The sequence below is a fragment of the Bos indicus x Bos taurus genome, chromosome 18, assembly GCF_003369695.1.
Source record: "Bos indicus x Bos taurus breed Angus x Brahman F1 hybrid chromosome 18, Bos_hybrid_MaternalHap_v2.0, whole genome shotgun sequence".
In the NCBI taxonomy this organism is placed as follows: domain Eukaryota; kingdom Metazoa; phylum Chordata; class Mammalia; order Artiodactyla; family Bovidae; genus Bos; species Bos indicus x Bos taurus.
In genome coordinates this window covers 10399515-10415065 of record NC_040093.1, presented here as the reverse complement: position 1 = coordinate 10415065, position 15551 = coordinate 10399515, and the positions used below count along the sequence as shown (strand labels likewise).

General features: G+C 52.3%; 1 protein-coding gene and 1 long non-coding RNA gene across 3 annotated transcripts; one reads left to right on the top strand and one right to left on the bottom strand.

Annotated features, from left to right (window-relative positions):
* Window positions 1–281: 281 nt before the first annotated feature.
* BCAT2 (branched chain amino acid transaminase 2) lies at window positions 282–14835 on the bottom strand. 2 transcript variants are annotated; one of them, XM_027515216.1, is made up of 11 exons: window positions 13502–14835; window positions 9945–10019; window positions 6745–9624; window positions 5289–5399; window positions 5073–5192; window positions 4762–4925; window positions 2241–2383; window positions 1991–2076; window positions 1670–1810; window positions 1496–1570; window positions 282–704 (listed from the first exon to the last, which is right to left on the bottom strand). In XM_027515216.1, the coding sequence occupies exons 4-11, from the start codon at window positions 5385–5387 to the stop codon at window positions 666–668; spliced, it is 867 nt and encodes a 288-aa protein (XP_027371017.1). In that variant the 5' UTR covers window positions 5388–5399; window positions 6745–9624; window positions 9945–10019; window positions 13502–14835; the 3' UTR covers window positions 282–665. The 2 variants fall into 2 exon arrangements, with proteins under 2 accessions (XP_027371017.1, XP_027371015.1); XM_027515214.1 differs by having other exon boundaries at window positions 9421–9624.
* On the top strand, window positions 10268–15548 carry LOC113876234. Its single transcript, XR_003506446.1, has 4 exons — window positions 10268–10385; window positions 11106–11222; window positions 12916–13002; window positions 13387–15548. It is a non-coding gene; the product is annotated as an uncharacterized LOC113876234 (long non-coding RNA).
* The last annotated feature ends 3 nt before the right edge of the window (window positions 15549–15551 follow it).

Sequence of the window (15551 nt, the reverse complement as noted above, 5' to 3'; positions counted from 1 at the left end):
GGACTCAGAGGCTTTTGGGGGTAGAAGTACAGTGCAGAGGGGTCTGGCAGAGTGACTGGAGTGTACAGTGGGGCTGTCCTGCAAGATGGGGATGCGGGTCCCTTTTTAGGGAGGGAAGATGTTAAGCTCAATTTGTGACAAGTGGAAAAATCTCCCCATCTGAGAAACCATCAGGACTCTGAGGGTTTGGATTGCTGGGCCCTTGAAAATGAAATGGGTTGAACATGTGGGTTCCTGGTTAAGACGCTAGAGCCGCTGAATTGCTTCATTGAAGATGAAACTTAATGTCTTGTTCTTTGGCATTTTATTTCAAAATCGCAGCTAGGGGGAAAAAAAAAAAATCAACTGTAGCACCGGGAGATCTGGCCTGAAAACGGAGATGCAGATTTGGGGTCAAAGTGTATCCCTGACCCACAACACGGAGCAGCGGGGAGTACAGGTCCCCAAGGCCTGAATGGCGGGGCTAGGGTCCAAGACACCTGGGTCAGGCCCTTATGGCTTTGGGAGTGTAACATGGGGGCACCGGAGATCCAGGCGTCCGAGCTCCCCCGTCTTTTGCTTCATATTGCACTTCAGGTGAGTCATTGGTACGGAGGTGAAGGTCCAACAGGGGCTGGATGCTACAGGTCGGTGGTCCGTGGAGTGGTCCAGCGTAGCCCAGAGCATTACACCGGGAGCATCCATTCATGGGCTTTTGATCCGTACTATAGAATAACACAGGCGGAGGTGAGAGGAAACCACACTACAACTCCCAGCAGGCCCTGGGGCATCCTAGCCTGAGCGCCGGCAAAGTTACGCCCCAGGGCCTCACGGGAAATGAGGCCACTTCCCGGAAGCCCACCGAACGTGGCAAAGGTGGCGCAGAGGCCCAAAGGAGTTGTAGTTCTGCAAAGAGGAGTTCTTGTAAGGCCCTGAAGGCTCGGGGGAAAAGTTCTTCCGCTGAGAAAACCTGGATAGGCAGGAGGTGTAGTTCTCGGTCCAGATACTCTGGAATTTACAGAAGCTCACAGAAAAGGAGCTCCAGTTCCAGTGCCAGGAAAGGCCAGATAGCTCGGTTCAGACGTATGAAAGTACCTCCTGGGGCTTATGATAGGAAACGTTCTTAGGCCACAGAGTCGGGGCAGAGTGCAGAGGCTGGTAGGAGCAAGATTCTCAAGCCAGCGGAATAGCCCAGGGCTCCTGGGGATCTCTGGGACTTGGAACTCAGTGGCCAGAAGGTTGGCTTCAGGTCCCGGAGGCTCATGGGAAGGGAATTTCTCAAGCCAGGGCTCCCGAGGCTCACAGAGAAGCGCCATTTAGTCCCAAGAAGTGTTCTAGGCCACAGGGCCTTGAGGAAAGCAAACTCAATCGGAGGCCCAGAGGCCAATGGAAGGAGCCATTTTCAGCTGGTGGGACTATGGTGGGGGAAGGGAAGCCTCAGTTCAGAGGCTAGTGGGATGTGAACTTCTCTTGGGCAACCAAGCATCCAGCCCAGCTCCCAGCTGGTGCACCTCACCTGGATCGCCTTCAGTTCCTTGTGGAAGCGGAGGATGAGCTGGGGCCCGTTTTCCATGGTGGGAATGTGGAAATGCTGGGGAAGAAAGGGTGGTAAGAACGGGCCCCCACCCCCTTCTTCTCCGTGACGGTCCAAGCTGGCCCTTCCTCACGCTCTAAGCTGGCCCTTCCTCACCTTGCCTTGGTACAGGATTTGGTGCACGGGGCAGACCTGGCAAGCAGTGCCTGAACCGAAGACTTCTCGGACCCGGCCATCCTTCAGCGCCCGCAGGAACTCCTTCATGGTAATCTTACGCTCTACCACTCGGAATTCACCCTGCGGGGCGAGACACGAATAACCTCTGAGCCCGGGGGGCTGCTCTGCTCCCCGCTCTGTGTGGATGGTGAAAAAGAGCCATGCCATTGTGCCCAGTCCCCTCCACCACCCCCAATACTCCAGTCCTGCAACAGAGGAGTACCCCATCATTCTGGCCACCCGAAGACAGCATGCCCTCACCCAGGTCCGGGCCAGGTCCAGCAGACTCTGTCGGACTATTCCAGGTAGGATGATGCCGTCCAGTGGGGGGGTCACCAGTTCCAGCACTGGGTCAGGTGGAAGAGAAGGGGGAGGGGGCGTGTTACCTCACACCATCCCATCCTCTTAGGAGCCACCCCACCCACAGCCAAGCCCCAAGACCTGCAGCCACTAAGAATTTCTGCTCCCGCCCACTTCCGCCCAGCCTGGGGTTGGTCATGGGTGGGCTCACCCCCGTCCTCATAGGTCCAGAAGACGAAGATGTTCATGGTGCCCACCTCCGTGAGCTCGTGATCAGGCCCATACAGCCAGAGGACCTGCTCGCAGCCCTTCTTTTGTGCCTCCTGCTGCACTAACACGGTGGGCCCGTAATTCCTGGCGGACAGCAACATGGTGGACCAGGTCAAGGGACCCCCAGCCTTCCCCCGACGTGGCCCGATGTGAGTCTTTCTAGACCAGCGCTCATCCTGCTCCCGCCCCATTCACAAACAGCTGTGACGTCATCTCTGAGAGGCTTACTGAACCTCCAGGCTGGGTTTCAAGCCTCCTCTGGGCTCTCGCGATCAACTGGCCACCTCGATGCTTTCCCGTTTTGCCCTGATTTAACACTCACTGTCTCTCACCCAGAGCTGACCTCGCACCTCGTCTGCTCACAAGCCTCTCGGGGCTCCCCACTGCCTCTAGGACAAGATCCCAGCCCTTCAGTCCAGTGTTCAGGGCTGGGCCTGGTCTGGGACTACCTGTTAAGCCTTTTGCAAAAGCCAGACTTATTTTTCTTCTCTGACAACTTTGGTGACTCTGCCCCTCCCCCCTGTCTCCACTGGTGTGTTCCCAGGATTTGAAATCGACCCACTTCAGTATTCTTGCCTAGAGAATTCCACGGATGGAGGAGCCAGGCGAGCCACAGTCCATGGGGTCGTGAAGAGTCAGACATGACTGGGCGACTCACATACACACCACTTTTGTATTCAGGAAACCATCTCCAGCCTACCCATCGGACCTCCTTTGTGAAGACTTTCCCATGTTCTGGTCATTTCCATCAGAGCACGTGCTGCCCTGGATACTCGGGCTCCCACCAGCCTGGGAGCCTATGGAGGGCAGGGCCCAGATCAGACTTATCTGTGTCCCCAGCTTCACCCAACATAGGGGTTCAGTTCAGTTCAGTTCAGTTGCTCAGTCGTATCTGACTGTTTGCGACCCCATGGACTGCACCACGCCAGGTCTCTGTGTCCATCACCAACTCCCGGAGTTTACTCAAACTCATGTCCATTGAGTCGGTGATGCCATCCAACCATTTCATCCTCTGTCTTCCCCTTCTTCTCCTGCCTTCAATCTTTCCCAGCATCAGGGTCTTTTCAAATGAGTCAGCTCTTTGCATCAGGTGGCCAAAGAATTGAAGTTTCAGCTTCAACATCAGTCCTTCCAAGGAACACTCAGGACTGATCTCCTTTAGGATGGACTGTTTGGATCTCCTTGCAGTCCAAGGGACCCTCAAGAGTCTTCTCCAACACCACAGTTCAAAAGCATCAATTCTTCAGCACTCAGCTTTCTTTATAGTCCAGCTCTCACATCCATACATGACTAGTGGAAAAACCATAGCCTTGACTAGACCGACCTTTGTTGGCAAAGTAATGTCTCTGCTTTTTAATATGCTATCTAGGCTGGTCATAACTTTCCTGCCAAGGAGCAAGCGTCTTTTAATTTCATGGCTGCAATCACCATCTGCAGTGTTTTTGGAGCCCAAGAAAATAAAGTCTGCCACTGTTTCCCCATCTATTTGCCATGAAGTGATGGGACCAGATGACATGATCTTAGTTTTGTGAATGTTGAACTTTAAGCCAACTTTTTCACTCTCCTCTTTCCCATTCATCAAGAGGCTCTTTAGTTCTTTGCTTTCTGCCATAAGGGTGGTGTCATCTGCATATCTGAAGTTACTGATATTTCTCCCAGCAATCTTGATTCCAGCTTCTGCTTCATCCAGCCCAGTGTTTCTCATGATGTACTCTGCATATAAGTTAAATAAGCAGGGTGACAATATACAGCCTTGACGTACTCCTTTTCCTATTTGGAACCAGCCTGTTGTTTCATGTCCAGTTCTGTTGCTTCCTGACCTGCATATAGGTTTCTCAAGAGGCAGGTCAGGTGGTCTGGTATTCCCATCTTGTTCAGAATTTTCCACAGTTTATTGTGATCCACACAGTCAAAGGCTTTGGCATAGTCAATAAAGCAGAAATAGATGTTTTTCTGGAACTCTCTTGCTTTTTCCATGATCCAGTGGATGTTGGCAATTTGATCTCTGGTTCCACTGCCTTTTCTAAAACCAGCTTGAACATCGAGAAGTTCACGTTGACCATCAGGAAACTTCAACGAGATATGTTTTGAAAGGATCTGAATGAACTCCCAGCTGGGGCCACACTTGCTGTCCCAATACATCCTAAGCCCGCCCTCTGCCTTATCCCCATCCTAACCCTCCTTGCCCTGCTGAGCTGATGCCCTTGGCAAGACAGATAAATCCACAGGAAGTCCACAGGCAGGGTGGTGGATGCCAGAGCCCCTGGGCATTATGGGAGCTGAGGAAGGTTGGGTTTTCAGGGGAGGCTACCTGGAGGAGAGACCAGTGAGCTAAGTGTAAATTCATTTCTAGAGACTTCCCTGGGGGCCAATCTGAGTTTCTCCACTGGACATCCAAAGACACACCCTGTGTCTCTGACGCCCAGTGCACCAGACCCTGGGGTGGGCAAGGGACTACTTACCCTCCCAGCTTGTAGTTGCCGACCCCACCCACCCAGGCCCGGATGAATGATGGATCTGCCAGGAGGGAGACAGGTTTCAAGGCATCTCCAGGGAAGTAGGCGCCCACAGGGCTGAGAATGACGAACAGGAGGGCTCGAGTAGGGTGGCCGACACCTAGCGAGGGCTGTGATGGGCGGAAGGGGACATCAGGGACCCAGGAATCCAGGCCCCCAACCCCTTCCCTGACCCAAGCCTAGGTCCCCGGCCCTTCTCCTTCAGGAAGGCAACCCGCCCCCCAAGTGTGGCTCCCCAGCCCCCGGAGCCGGCCCACCTCGTTCCCGATCAACACGGGCCGAACGTAGAGGCTAGTGCCCATGCTGCCAGGGACCCAGTCCTGGTCCACTTCCACCAGCCGGCGGATGCACTCCAGCAACTCAATTTTGTCGAAACTCTGGGCGGGATGAAGATGAGTCAGGGTACCCTCTTGACCCTGGCCCCCGCCCATGCCCCCTGCCCCACCCTCCTTGGGCGGCCGGGGGCCCCTCACCGGTAGGCAGAGGCGGAGGGCCGAGCGCAGCATCCGTTCCATGTTGAGCCAAGGTCGGAAGAGGCGCACGCGCTGGTCCCCACCTTTGAATGCCTTCATGCCTTCAAAGAGCTGCAGAGACAGGCAGGGCAGGAGGTCAGGGTTCAGGGAGACAGCTCACCCAGCCAGGGAGAAACACAGGCTGATACACAGGGATACAGACACAGAAAAATACAGTGAGCAGGGAAGAGATTAACCCACTGAGCACAGAGAGGAGGAGAGAGAGCAAAGATCCAGACAGACCAGGAGAGGAGACAGCAAAGGACAGAAGCCAGAGAAAGCAGAACAGAGAGACCCAGAGCAAGGAGCACGCTTTTTTAAACCCTTTCCATGTTACTGGGACCATTTCTCAGGAATGAAGATGACATGGAAGTTACCTGTTTATTTATTTGGCCACACCACATGCTTTGTGGGATCTTAGTCCCCCGACTAGGGATTGAACCTAGGTCATTCGGCAGTGAGAGTTCAAAGTCTTAACCACTGGACCACCAGGGAATTCCCAGAAGTTATCTTTTTAAATAGCCTTTTTGTGTTTTAGAGAAATACTTTAATAGCCATGGATGAAATCATACAATGTCCACCCAGATGGCCAATAGGGAAAAGATGCTCAATATCGCTAATTATTAGAAAAATGCAAATCAAAACTACAGAGAGGTACCACTTCATAGGTCAATATGGCCATCATTCAAATGTCTACAAATAACCAATGCTGGAGAGGGTGTAGAGAAAGGGACCCCTCCTACACTGTTGGTGGGAATATAAATTGGTGCAACCATTATGGAATACAGTAAAAACAACAACAGTAAAAAAAACAAAAAACAAAAAAAAATAGAGTTGCTGTATGATTCAACAACCCCACTTGTGGGCATATATCAGAACTAATTCAAAAAGATGCCTGCACCCCTGTGTTCATAGCAGTGCTATTCACAATAACCAAGATATGGAAGCAATTTAAATGTTCATCAACAAATACATAAATCACTAAAGAACCACCCTCCTAATCCCACCAACCCCAGGTAAGTTCTTGGTGCATAGTAGGTTTCTGTTGACTGACTGACTGAATGAATGAATGAATGAAGAATGCAAAATAAAAATAATTGGAGTATTTTGGGAAAAAATGTAAAAATAAGGGCAAGAGGTAAGAGTGGGAAGCTGCCTTATCACATATGAAAACAGATTATGAATCTACAACACTTGAAGTGACATTGACAAATGAACTGACAGATCAAACAATGCAAGAGACTAGAAAGTGGATTATCGTATAGCTGAATCACTTTGCTGTATACCTGAGACCACCACAATGTTGTAACCCAACTGTATTTAAGTAAAAATTGTACAAAACATGATCAATTCAGTTAAATGGTGCTGAACAACCAAATATCCATTTCTGGGGGGAAAAATTAAGTTGGATCCCTACCTCATACCGGAGAAGGCAGTGGCACCCCACTCCAGTACTCTTGCCTGGAAAATCCCATGGACAGAGGAGCCTGGTAGGCTGCAGTCCATGGGGTCGATAAGAGTCGGACACAACTGAGCGACTTCACTTTCACTTTTCACTTTCATGCATTGGAGAAGGAAATGGCATCCCACTCCAGTGTTCTTTCCTGGAGAATCCCAGGGACGGTGGAGCCTGGTGGGCTACTGTCTATGGGGTCGCACAGAATCGGACACGACTGAAGCGACTTAGCAGCAGCAACAGCAGCTATCTCATACCTCACATCAGGAAAATTTTCAGGTTTAAATGAAATTTCTTCTATAAGCAATAAAGGAAAACACAAAGGACCATTTTATATTTTGAATTGGGGCTGGTGTTCTAAATATGACAAATCACAGAAATCAAAAAGAAAAGACTGCATAAAAATAAAAATAAACAAACTGGGTAGAAACTTTGAACTCACATCACAAATGACTTATCTTTAATACACAAAGTACTCCTACAAATAAATGCAGAAACCCACTCTAATAGAAAAATCAGCCAAGAAAATGGACAGTTCACAGGAAGGAACTAAAAATGGCTCTTCCATTGTGAAAAGATGGTCAACTCCATTCATAATCGGGGGGAAAAGGCAAATTAAAATTACCTTGAAGTACCTTTAAAAGCACTTAGTACCTTTAAAAGCACTTTACAAGACATCTAAAAGTTTGACAAGGGTCATCCTGGGAACAGGGAAAACAGGCCTGGCTGGTAAATGTGAAAATTGACACAGCTCTGTCATAACATCTGTCACAGAAGATATTGATGGCTCAACATCTGTCAGCAATCACAAGCACATACAGCCTTTGAGCCAACAGTTCCAGAAATTGAAAGGAGAGATACATTTGCTTTTAAGGGAAGTGAAGTGTTTGCTGGTTTATTGCAGTGCTGTTTATAATAGCACAAGACTGGAAACAACCTAAGTCTCCAGCAACAGGTGATTGCCTAAAGGAGGCATTTTTAGGATGGAATACTACACAGCAGCAGAAAAGGAGGACAAAGCTCTTCAAGGGCTGCCCAAGAATCTCTAGGCTACATTAAAAGAAGGAAAAATGAAAGTGTTCGTCACTCGGTCTGTCCGACTCTGTGATCCCATGGACTGTAGCCCATCAGCCTCCTCTGTCCATGGGATTCTCCAGGCAAGAATACTGGAGTGGGTTGCCATTTTCTCCTCCAGGGGATCTTCCCAACCCAGGGATCGAACCCGCATCTCTTGCGTCTCCTGCATTGGCAGGCGGGTTCTTTACCACTGTGCCACCTGGGGAGCCCTATGTAAGAGCTATCATGAAAGACATGTTTTTTTGCATGCTCAACCCCTTCATCTTCACTCACTCTACTAAAGAAAAAGTACTGGGTCCCCAAAAGTACTTTTGTCCTCCAAAAGTACTGTTGGAGGACATCCTGTCATGCTGGGCTGAAAGGAGAGCCAAATAAATGGTGATCTCCAAAAGCCACCTTCCTGGGGGCGGGGCTCTGTAGACACGTCCTGACCATCCATCCTTTGTATCTGTTCCCCACGCTGGGTCTCCTCTGCACAGAACTGATCCATTTGAATCAAATGTCCAGAGTAGGTGGGAAGAAAAACCATCAAAATTCTGAAAAGAAAAGAGGAAAAAAAAGGGGGGGGGGGCGGGTGGAACATGCCTAATGTTGGAGAACGACTCCGTAAGGGACAAAAATCAGTCAAAGTGCCAACCAGCTACAACTGCAGTGTGTCCCTCCAAAATTTTGCAACAAGTAAAGCTTCTTTGGAAAAGACTTTGCTTTCAGCCATAGCTTGAAGCTGGAAACTGGGTCAAATGTCTCCTGCATCTCTCTCCTCGTGGGCCCTCACCAAGTCCCACAAAGCCAATCCTCCTCTTCCTATGTCCCCATATCGGCATGGTCCCGTGGTCTACATGGTCACCCGGCTAAACCACTGGGCACAGTCCTCAGCCCTCCCTGCCCTTCTCTAGCCCAGCCGGTCAATCCCTAGTATCCCTGAATTTCTCTGCCCCATCCACTCCTGGTGATCCCCCTGGCTCCGACCTCAGCTCATCCTTTACATGGCCTGAGAAGGGTCTTACTCTACCTGCTCTGTGCCTGCTCAGAGCCCTCGGAGCTCCCAGTGCCCTTGACAAGGTCCCAGCTCCTCTGGGGTTCTGATGGCATCCTCAGCCTCCCCGTAGCCTCCAACCCCACGCTTCCCTCCCAAATATACCAGGCTCTTCTTTGGACTGTGTCTTTATACTGATGTCGCCTCTCCCACTAAGAGCCTCAGCTCCCCTCTTTGCCAGGAAAGACCCCACTTTCGGTCGAATCAGAGGTAGGGTGGGCATTCCTCTTCTGGCCTCCCACAATACCTCAGCTGCCTCCATCAGAGTCCAGATCCCCCTGGGTGAGCACCAAAGTGTGGGGGTTTTCAAGTGAAGGAACTGGGTCTGCTCATCTCTGGGGACCTGGCATCACCCAATAAATATGGGACTTGGAACATGACAAGCCTGAGAAAAATGGATGAGGAGTGCGTGGAAATGAGAAACACACAAAAAGCAAACCCAGGGAGGTAGACCCAGCAAGAGACTCAGCAAGATGGAAGAGATGCAGGGAGAGGCAGGGGAGGGAGGGCAGTCGCCCTGCCACCTGCAGGGAGTAGTGCAGAGCGGAGCAGGCCGGGTGCAGCGTGAGGTTCTGGAAGGGCTGGATTCGGGGCTGGCCCCAGCCCTTCTCCTGATTCCATTCCACCATCAGCATGTGGTCGGTGAATGTCTTCCCGAACAGCAGAGGCTGGCTGGGGTCAGGCTTCTTATGAGGCTCCTGTGTCATTTCCAGCTGCAGGTCAGCAGCCTGAGAAAAGATAGGCATCCTGGAGTCTGACCACAGCTTCCAATCTGAAAAACTACAACTCCCAGGAACCCCTGGGGCTGAGAACCAGAGAGAAGAAGGATCTGTAGTCCCAGAGGCTCCTGGGACATGCAGTTTCATCTCTTTTCCACGGCCTGATGGCAAGCAATTAGGCTAACCCATTGCCACCCACCTTCACCTTCGGACCCTGGATCTTTTGGAGATGCCTAAAGCTAGCTCCCAGCCCTTGCCTCCCTCAGACCCACTGGTCCAGGCCCCCAGCCCCTCTTCCTTGAGATCCAAACCCTAATCCCCACTGTCACCTTGAAGCTGGATGAGGCATATCTTCTGGAACCACACAGAAACCAAGGAACAGGGAGAAATCTGGGGATCCAAATCTGAGGGTGGGGACAGAAGTAAGAAAGGTGATGAGACCAGGAGACAGAGAGCGCAGGGGGTCCTGGCACCCATCTTTTCCACAGTCTGCACTGGGGATGTTCTCGGGCATGCTCTGTCCCAGGCCCAGTGCTTCCAGGCCAGGTCCCTTCCCCTGCCCTGATCAGCATGGAGCAGGAGATCCCCAAGGAGGCCAAGTCTGCTCCCTGCCCCCACAAGGGCCATCTCAATAAAGAGCTGAATCGGCTCCCATCCCTTCCTCCAAGCTGGGGCAAAGTCAAATACAGGCACCTCCTACCCCAGGGAACTTTGGCCCCAGCCCTGCCTGAGCCCAGATCAGACAGAGGACGACAAGGGAAGGTGTGCAGGTAAGTGAAGGCCTCCCCGGGGGAACTCAAATCCTGAAAAGAGTTAGAAAAGTGGAGGGCCCATAGGTCATGCTCCCCCAGGGCCCAGGGCCCCAGCCCTTCCTATTACAGACCCTGGATTCCAGGCCCCCACCTCAGGATCCAGACCCCCAGCCCCCTCTGCCCTCAGACCCAGAATTGCAAGTCCTTCCCTTTGGGGTATTAGATCAACTGGGCTCAGCTTACTTGAGGCCCCAGTCCCACACCCTGCTACTGCTGCTGCTAAGTCACTTCAGTCGTGTCCGACTCTGTGTGACCCCATAGACGGCAGCCCACCAGGCTCCCCCGTCCCTGGGATTCTCCAGGCAAGAACACTCGAATGTATGAAAGTGAAAAGTCAGTCATGTCCGACCCTCAGCGACCCCATGGACTGCAGCCTTCCAGGATCGTCCGTCCATGGGATTTTCCAGGCAAGAGTACTGGAGTGGGGTGCCATTGCCTTCTCCGAGTCCCACACCCTGGACACCAGCAATTCCAATTCCCTATGGTTCCCAGGGCTGTAGGGAACTGAGGGGCAGCCACATACACTCGGGGACCACCCCAGTCATCGAGAGACACTGCTCAGATGAACGCTTCCCCTGTGGTCCGGCCCGAGGCCAGCGGGGGAGAGAAGGTCTGTCTGCGTCTAGCAGGATGGCCTCTCCCCCACAGTCTCTGACCTCGAGATACCTCTTTCCTCAGCCCAGTGGGAAGGCAGCTGTGATGAGGTTTGGCAGACAGAACAGCCTAGCCTGCTCCTGCCCTGTGAGCTGAGGGAACCCAGAACAGATGTGAATGGCCGAAGTCACTGGTCAGTAGGTGAGTCATGGTGAGACGGGGGCTGTGGGTTTGGAATGTCCTAAAGTCTAGGCCATGAAGTCTGAGGAGTGGTCCTGGATGTTATGAGCACTGGAGGGCTACTGGGATGATTGGAGTGTGGGTCCTGGGATGGCCTCTAGGTGGCGCTCTCTGGCTTGACCAAGCCAGGGCCAGGTTACTGGCCAGGAGGGGGACAAGACACCCCCGGCATAGAGATAACACCAACTGGCAGGGCGGAGGCAGGCAGCAGGTGGACAGGAAAGCAGCCCTCAGAGGAAGGCAGAAAGGAAAAAAGTAGAGAAGAAGAATGAGAAAAAATAAGAGACAAGGAAGTAAAAGACACGGACATTAAGGAACAGGAATCCAAGGCCAAGAGAAGTAAAATTAGATATGATCATAGAGGGGCTCAGCAATAAAGAATCTGCCTATCAATACAGGAGACCTGGGCTCAATCCCTGAGTCGAGAAGATCCCCAGGAGAAGGGAATGGCAACCCACTCCAGTATTCTTGCCTGGAGAATCCCATGGACAGAGGAGCCTGGAGGGCTACAGTCCAGGGGGTTAAAAAGAATCAGACAGGATTGAGCAACTAACACTTTCACTTTCATACAGAGAGAGGGGGAAATCCCCTGGAGGAGGAAATGGCAACCCACTCCAGTATTCTTGCCTGGGACATCCCTTGAACAGAGAAGCCTGGCTGGCTACAGTCCATGGGGTTGCAAGAGTTTGACACAACTTAGTGACTAAACCACAACCACCATATATATAGAGACTGAGACAAGACACACGAGGGAGGGAAATTCAGGCATGGTAAAGCCTGGAGAAATCAAGAAAAAAAAAATACTGAAGGCAAGATGAATTGAAGCCGTAAGAGAGAGAGAACAAGAGAAAGGAGAGTAATAGATCAAGACCCAATGTCGGGGGACAGCACAAAGTGAAAGGGAGGCCTAGGGAAATGAGGAGAGACTAGCAGAGACAGAGTGATGCCAACACCTGGAGAGAAACTACCTCAGCAATGCTTGGAGACAGAGATATCCAGGAGAGACAGAGAGGAGCAGGAAAACACACCCACAAGGCAGAGAAAAGGTGCCAGGCACTGTTTCCAGGAGATTATAAATCTGTACTGGCCATAGAGACACTGTCACACTGGGAGAAGCTGCCTTCACCCTCCCAGGATATTTTTCTGGGGGCAGGGGTCTCACCTCCCCTCAGGGAAGGTGCTCCACCACCTGATACCCCAAACCATTGGGGGATTGGGCCCCAAGGAGATCTCAGATAATCCCTGAGCTTTAGGGACATAGAGTTGTAAAAAGCTCTGGGGCTGAATTAGGAAATGAGAAATAGTTGGAGTTGGGGTGGCGTATGCACAGAGCAGAGCTCTATAATATGATGGAATCTCCACTGACCCCAGCACTCACAGCCCAAGGCTGTCCTACCACCACGGCCCAGGAGTGTCATCGTAAAGTCAAGATTGTCCCAGACACAGCCCAGGCTGGTCTCCGTCTCAACTCAGAAAGGAAACATCTGTCCTGCTATCCATCAAGCTAAGAGTCCCATATAAAGTCAGGTACAAAGTTAACAGGAACCATTTTTCCCAACGTTAAGCTGCAGCTGTCAAGGGTTATAAAGAATCCCTTCTTCGAGTTGTTATTGTTTCCTTCCTCACTGAGAAACCCTGTTCTCTCAAATCACAGGCTCTCCGAAGCTCTGCCTGTTGACATGTATCAGTAAGAATGGAGGGTCCCACTCACAGCAGGAGAATCTCTGTCGCTGACAATGAGGTATTAACTCATTTTCAACCCTGGCGCAGAGTTTCAGATAAGGGGTTTCCGGGCACAACATTCTACCTCTATCTTTAGTGCCAAAAAAATAGGGCCTTGGGTCCTAGTCCCAGTCCAGACCTGAAACTGAACTCTGCCTCCATCCTGCTCCCACACCTAGAGGGTCTGGGAATCTTATTCTGGCGCCCCCAAAGTCTCCCTTCTCTCCTAATCCATCCCGTCACCCCAGTCCCATGCTTCTCCCATTGCCGTCTCCTCTTCCATATATCCATCCCTAGAAGTCCCATCTAGGTCCCCCTTCCCACCGATTACTTCTCTCCCTTCATCCCCATTAAAGCCTCGTGCTCCTTTCTAAGGGGCCCCCTCCTCCTTGGCTCCCTGCAGCGGAACCTGAGTGCGGGAGTACCTGCGCCCCACCGGATGGGCCACCGGCGAGTGGTCCCGGAAGTGCGCCTCCCCTAAGAGCTCCCCAGACCCCGGCACTGGGCCGCGAACCCACCTGCCTCAATGCCGCTGTAGCCATGGTCTGTGTGGTTGGTATCTGTGCCCGCCCAGGGCGCGGCCCGGGATAAAGACGTTCCGGCCCCGCCCCGCTCACGCCCCCTCCAGTGGGATGGTTTGTCAGCCTAGCACCCCAGGCGGGCCTGGCCTTCCCAGTTGCAGGGCGCCCGCGGGGAGCAGGGCCCTACCGCAGAGCGCATGCGCTAGACCCCGCGAGCAGAAGGGAGTAACTTGAAACACATCTTCCTTCCAGCCCCGACGCTGGAGTGTGCATTCAGCGGTTTTCAGAAATGCATTTTAATAGGTACAGTACCGTGGTGGAGAGCTAAAGGGAAAAGAAGGGAGGGGTGGGGAGCAGAAATCTTCACATATCGCGATTCTTGGTGAAAAACCACGCAATTAAGGTCGGTGGGCGCAGATGTTATGTAAAAATACACTTTTGAAGGGAAAGGACTCTGAAGAGGGCGGCAGATAGGGATGAAGGGAGAGCTTGACTCTGTCCGGATACTTCCCTGTTTGAATATAGGTTTCCTTTCCAACCAGAAGATATACGTGTACTCTTGGTAACTTTTTAAAGAGATAAACACACAAGAGTTCACCATGCCTCCTTCCAGCCCTTTTCATCAGGGACGCCTGAAATTGTTCAGTTCCTGGTGGGCTGCCGTCTCTGGGGTCGCATAGAGTCGGACACGACTGAAGCGACTTAGCAGCAGCAGCAGCAGCCAGTTCATCAATGAGCTTCAGTGAGCAGCCTCTAGGCAGGATTCTCTGGTTACGCCCCTTCAAGATTGTCGCCCCAGTTTCATGACCCCCAGAGGCAGACAGTCGATTACAGTCCCTGCTGAGTGCGTGCGTGCTCAGTTGCTTCATTTGTGTCCGACTGTGTCCATGGGATTTTCCTGGCAAGAATACTGGAGTGGGTTGCCATACTCTCCTCCTTCTCGACTCAGCAGGGATCGAACCCGCTTCTCCTGCATTGCAGGCGGATTATTTACCCACTGAGCAACTTGGGAAGCCCTACAGCCCCTCAGGATCTCTCTAATCGCTAGCAATTCAAACCTGTTTCAGTGTTCCCTATATCGTGCCCCGAGGTCACCGTGCGCACCCCCTCCCCAAATCTTCCGTGGTCAAAGTTCCCCCATCTCCTGCACCCAGGTTACAGTGACACCAAACTGTTGTTCCTGTTGTATCCTCAAACTCCGCTCCTTAGGTCACTGTGTCTGCGTAATTCAACCCTGAGACATTTTGTTCCCAATTTCTGGTTCCCCAGTACGAAAAGCCACAGGCCCGGGCAGTCAGATTCTGAGTCCTTCCCCGCAGGACGTCTCCTTGTTTTTCTTCCCACCTGCCCAGTCCTTCTCCCCTACCACCTAGGCTGGAGCCGCAAGGGTGCGGCGCCCAGGCGGCTCCCCGCCTCCGCCGCGGCCAATCAAGGATTGCCGCACACACCCCCGCCTCGGCCAATCCCGCAGCAGCGATGCAGCCCCACCTCCGCACCCGGGGGACTTACCCCCGATGGGGCCCCTCGCCCCATCTGGAGGGGGCGGCCAGACTCCGCTCCCTCCCAGCCAGGGAGTCCACACCGCCTAGTTCCCTCCTCCTCAAACCCTGGAGTCCAGATCCCAGCCCTTTCTCCCTCTGACCCGGGAATGTCAACCGCCTAGCTTTCTCTTCCCTCATTATTTTTGGTGCTGGGCAGCCTACTACTCCGCTGCAAGCGAAGTCAAAGCTCCTTTCCCCTAAGGGCCAAGAATAAAGTGGAGGCTTGTTTGCTTAACCCCCTCCATTATCTCCTAATTAGAGCTTAATTGACTCTCCCTTGCGGGCCTTTTTAATTAGCTCGCCGATGAAGCCAACCTGCAATACTTTTCCCAGGAGCCCTGGGCTGCAGTCTCCTGCCGCAAGGCCTGCCGGGAGTTGTAGTCCCTCGGGTCTAAGCCACGCGTGGGAATGCGTGGGAACTGGGTGGGGCGGGGTCGGGGGACCCGGTCCTGGCATGGTAGGACTCATAAAGGGTCGGAAATAAATGCAGTGATGCCCTCCTCCTC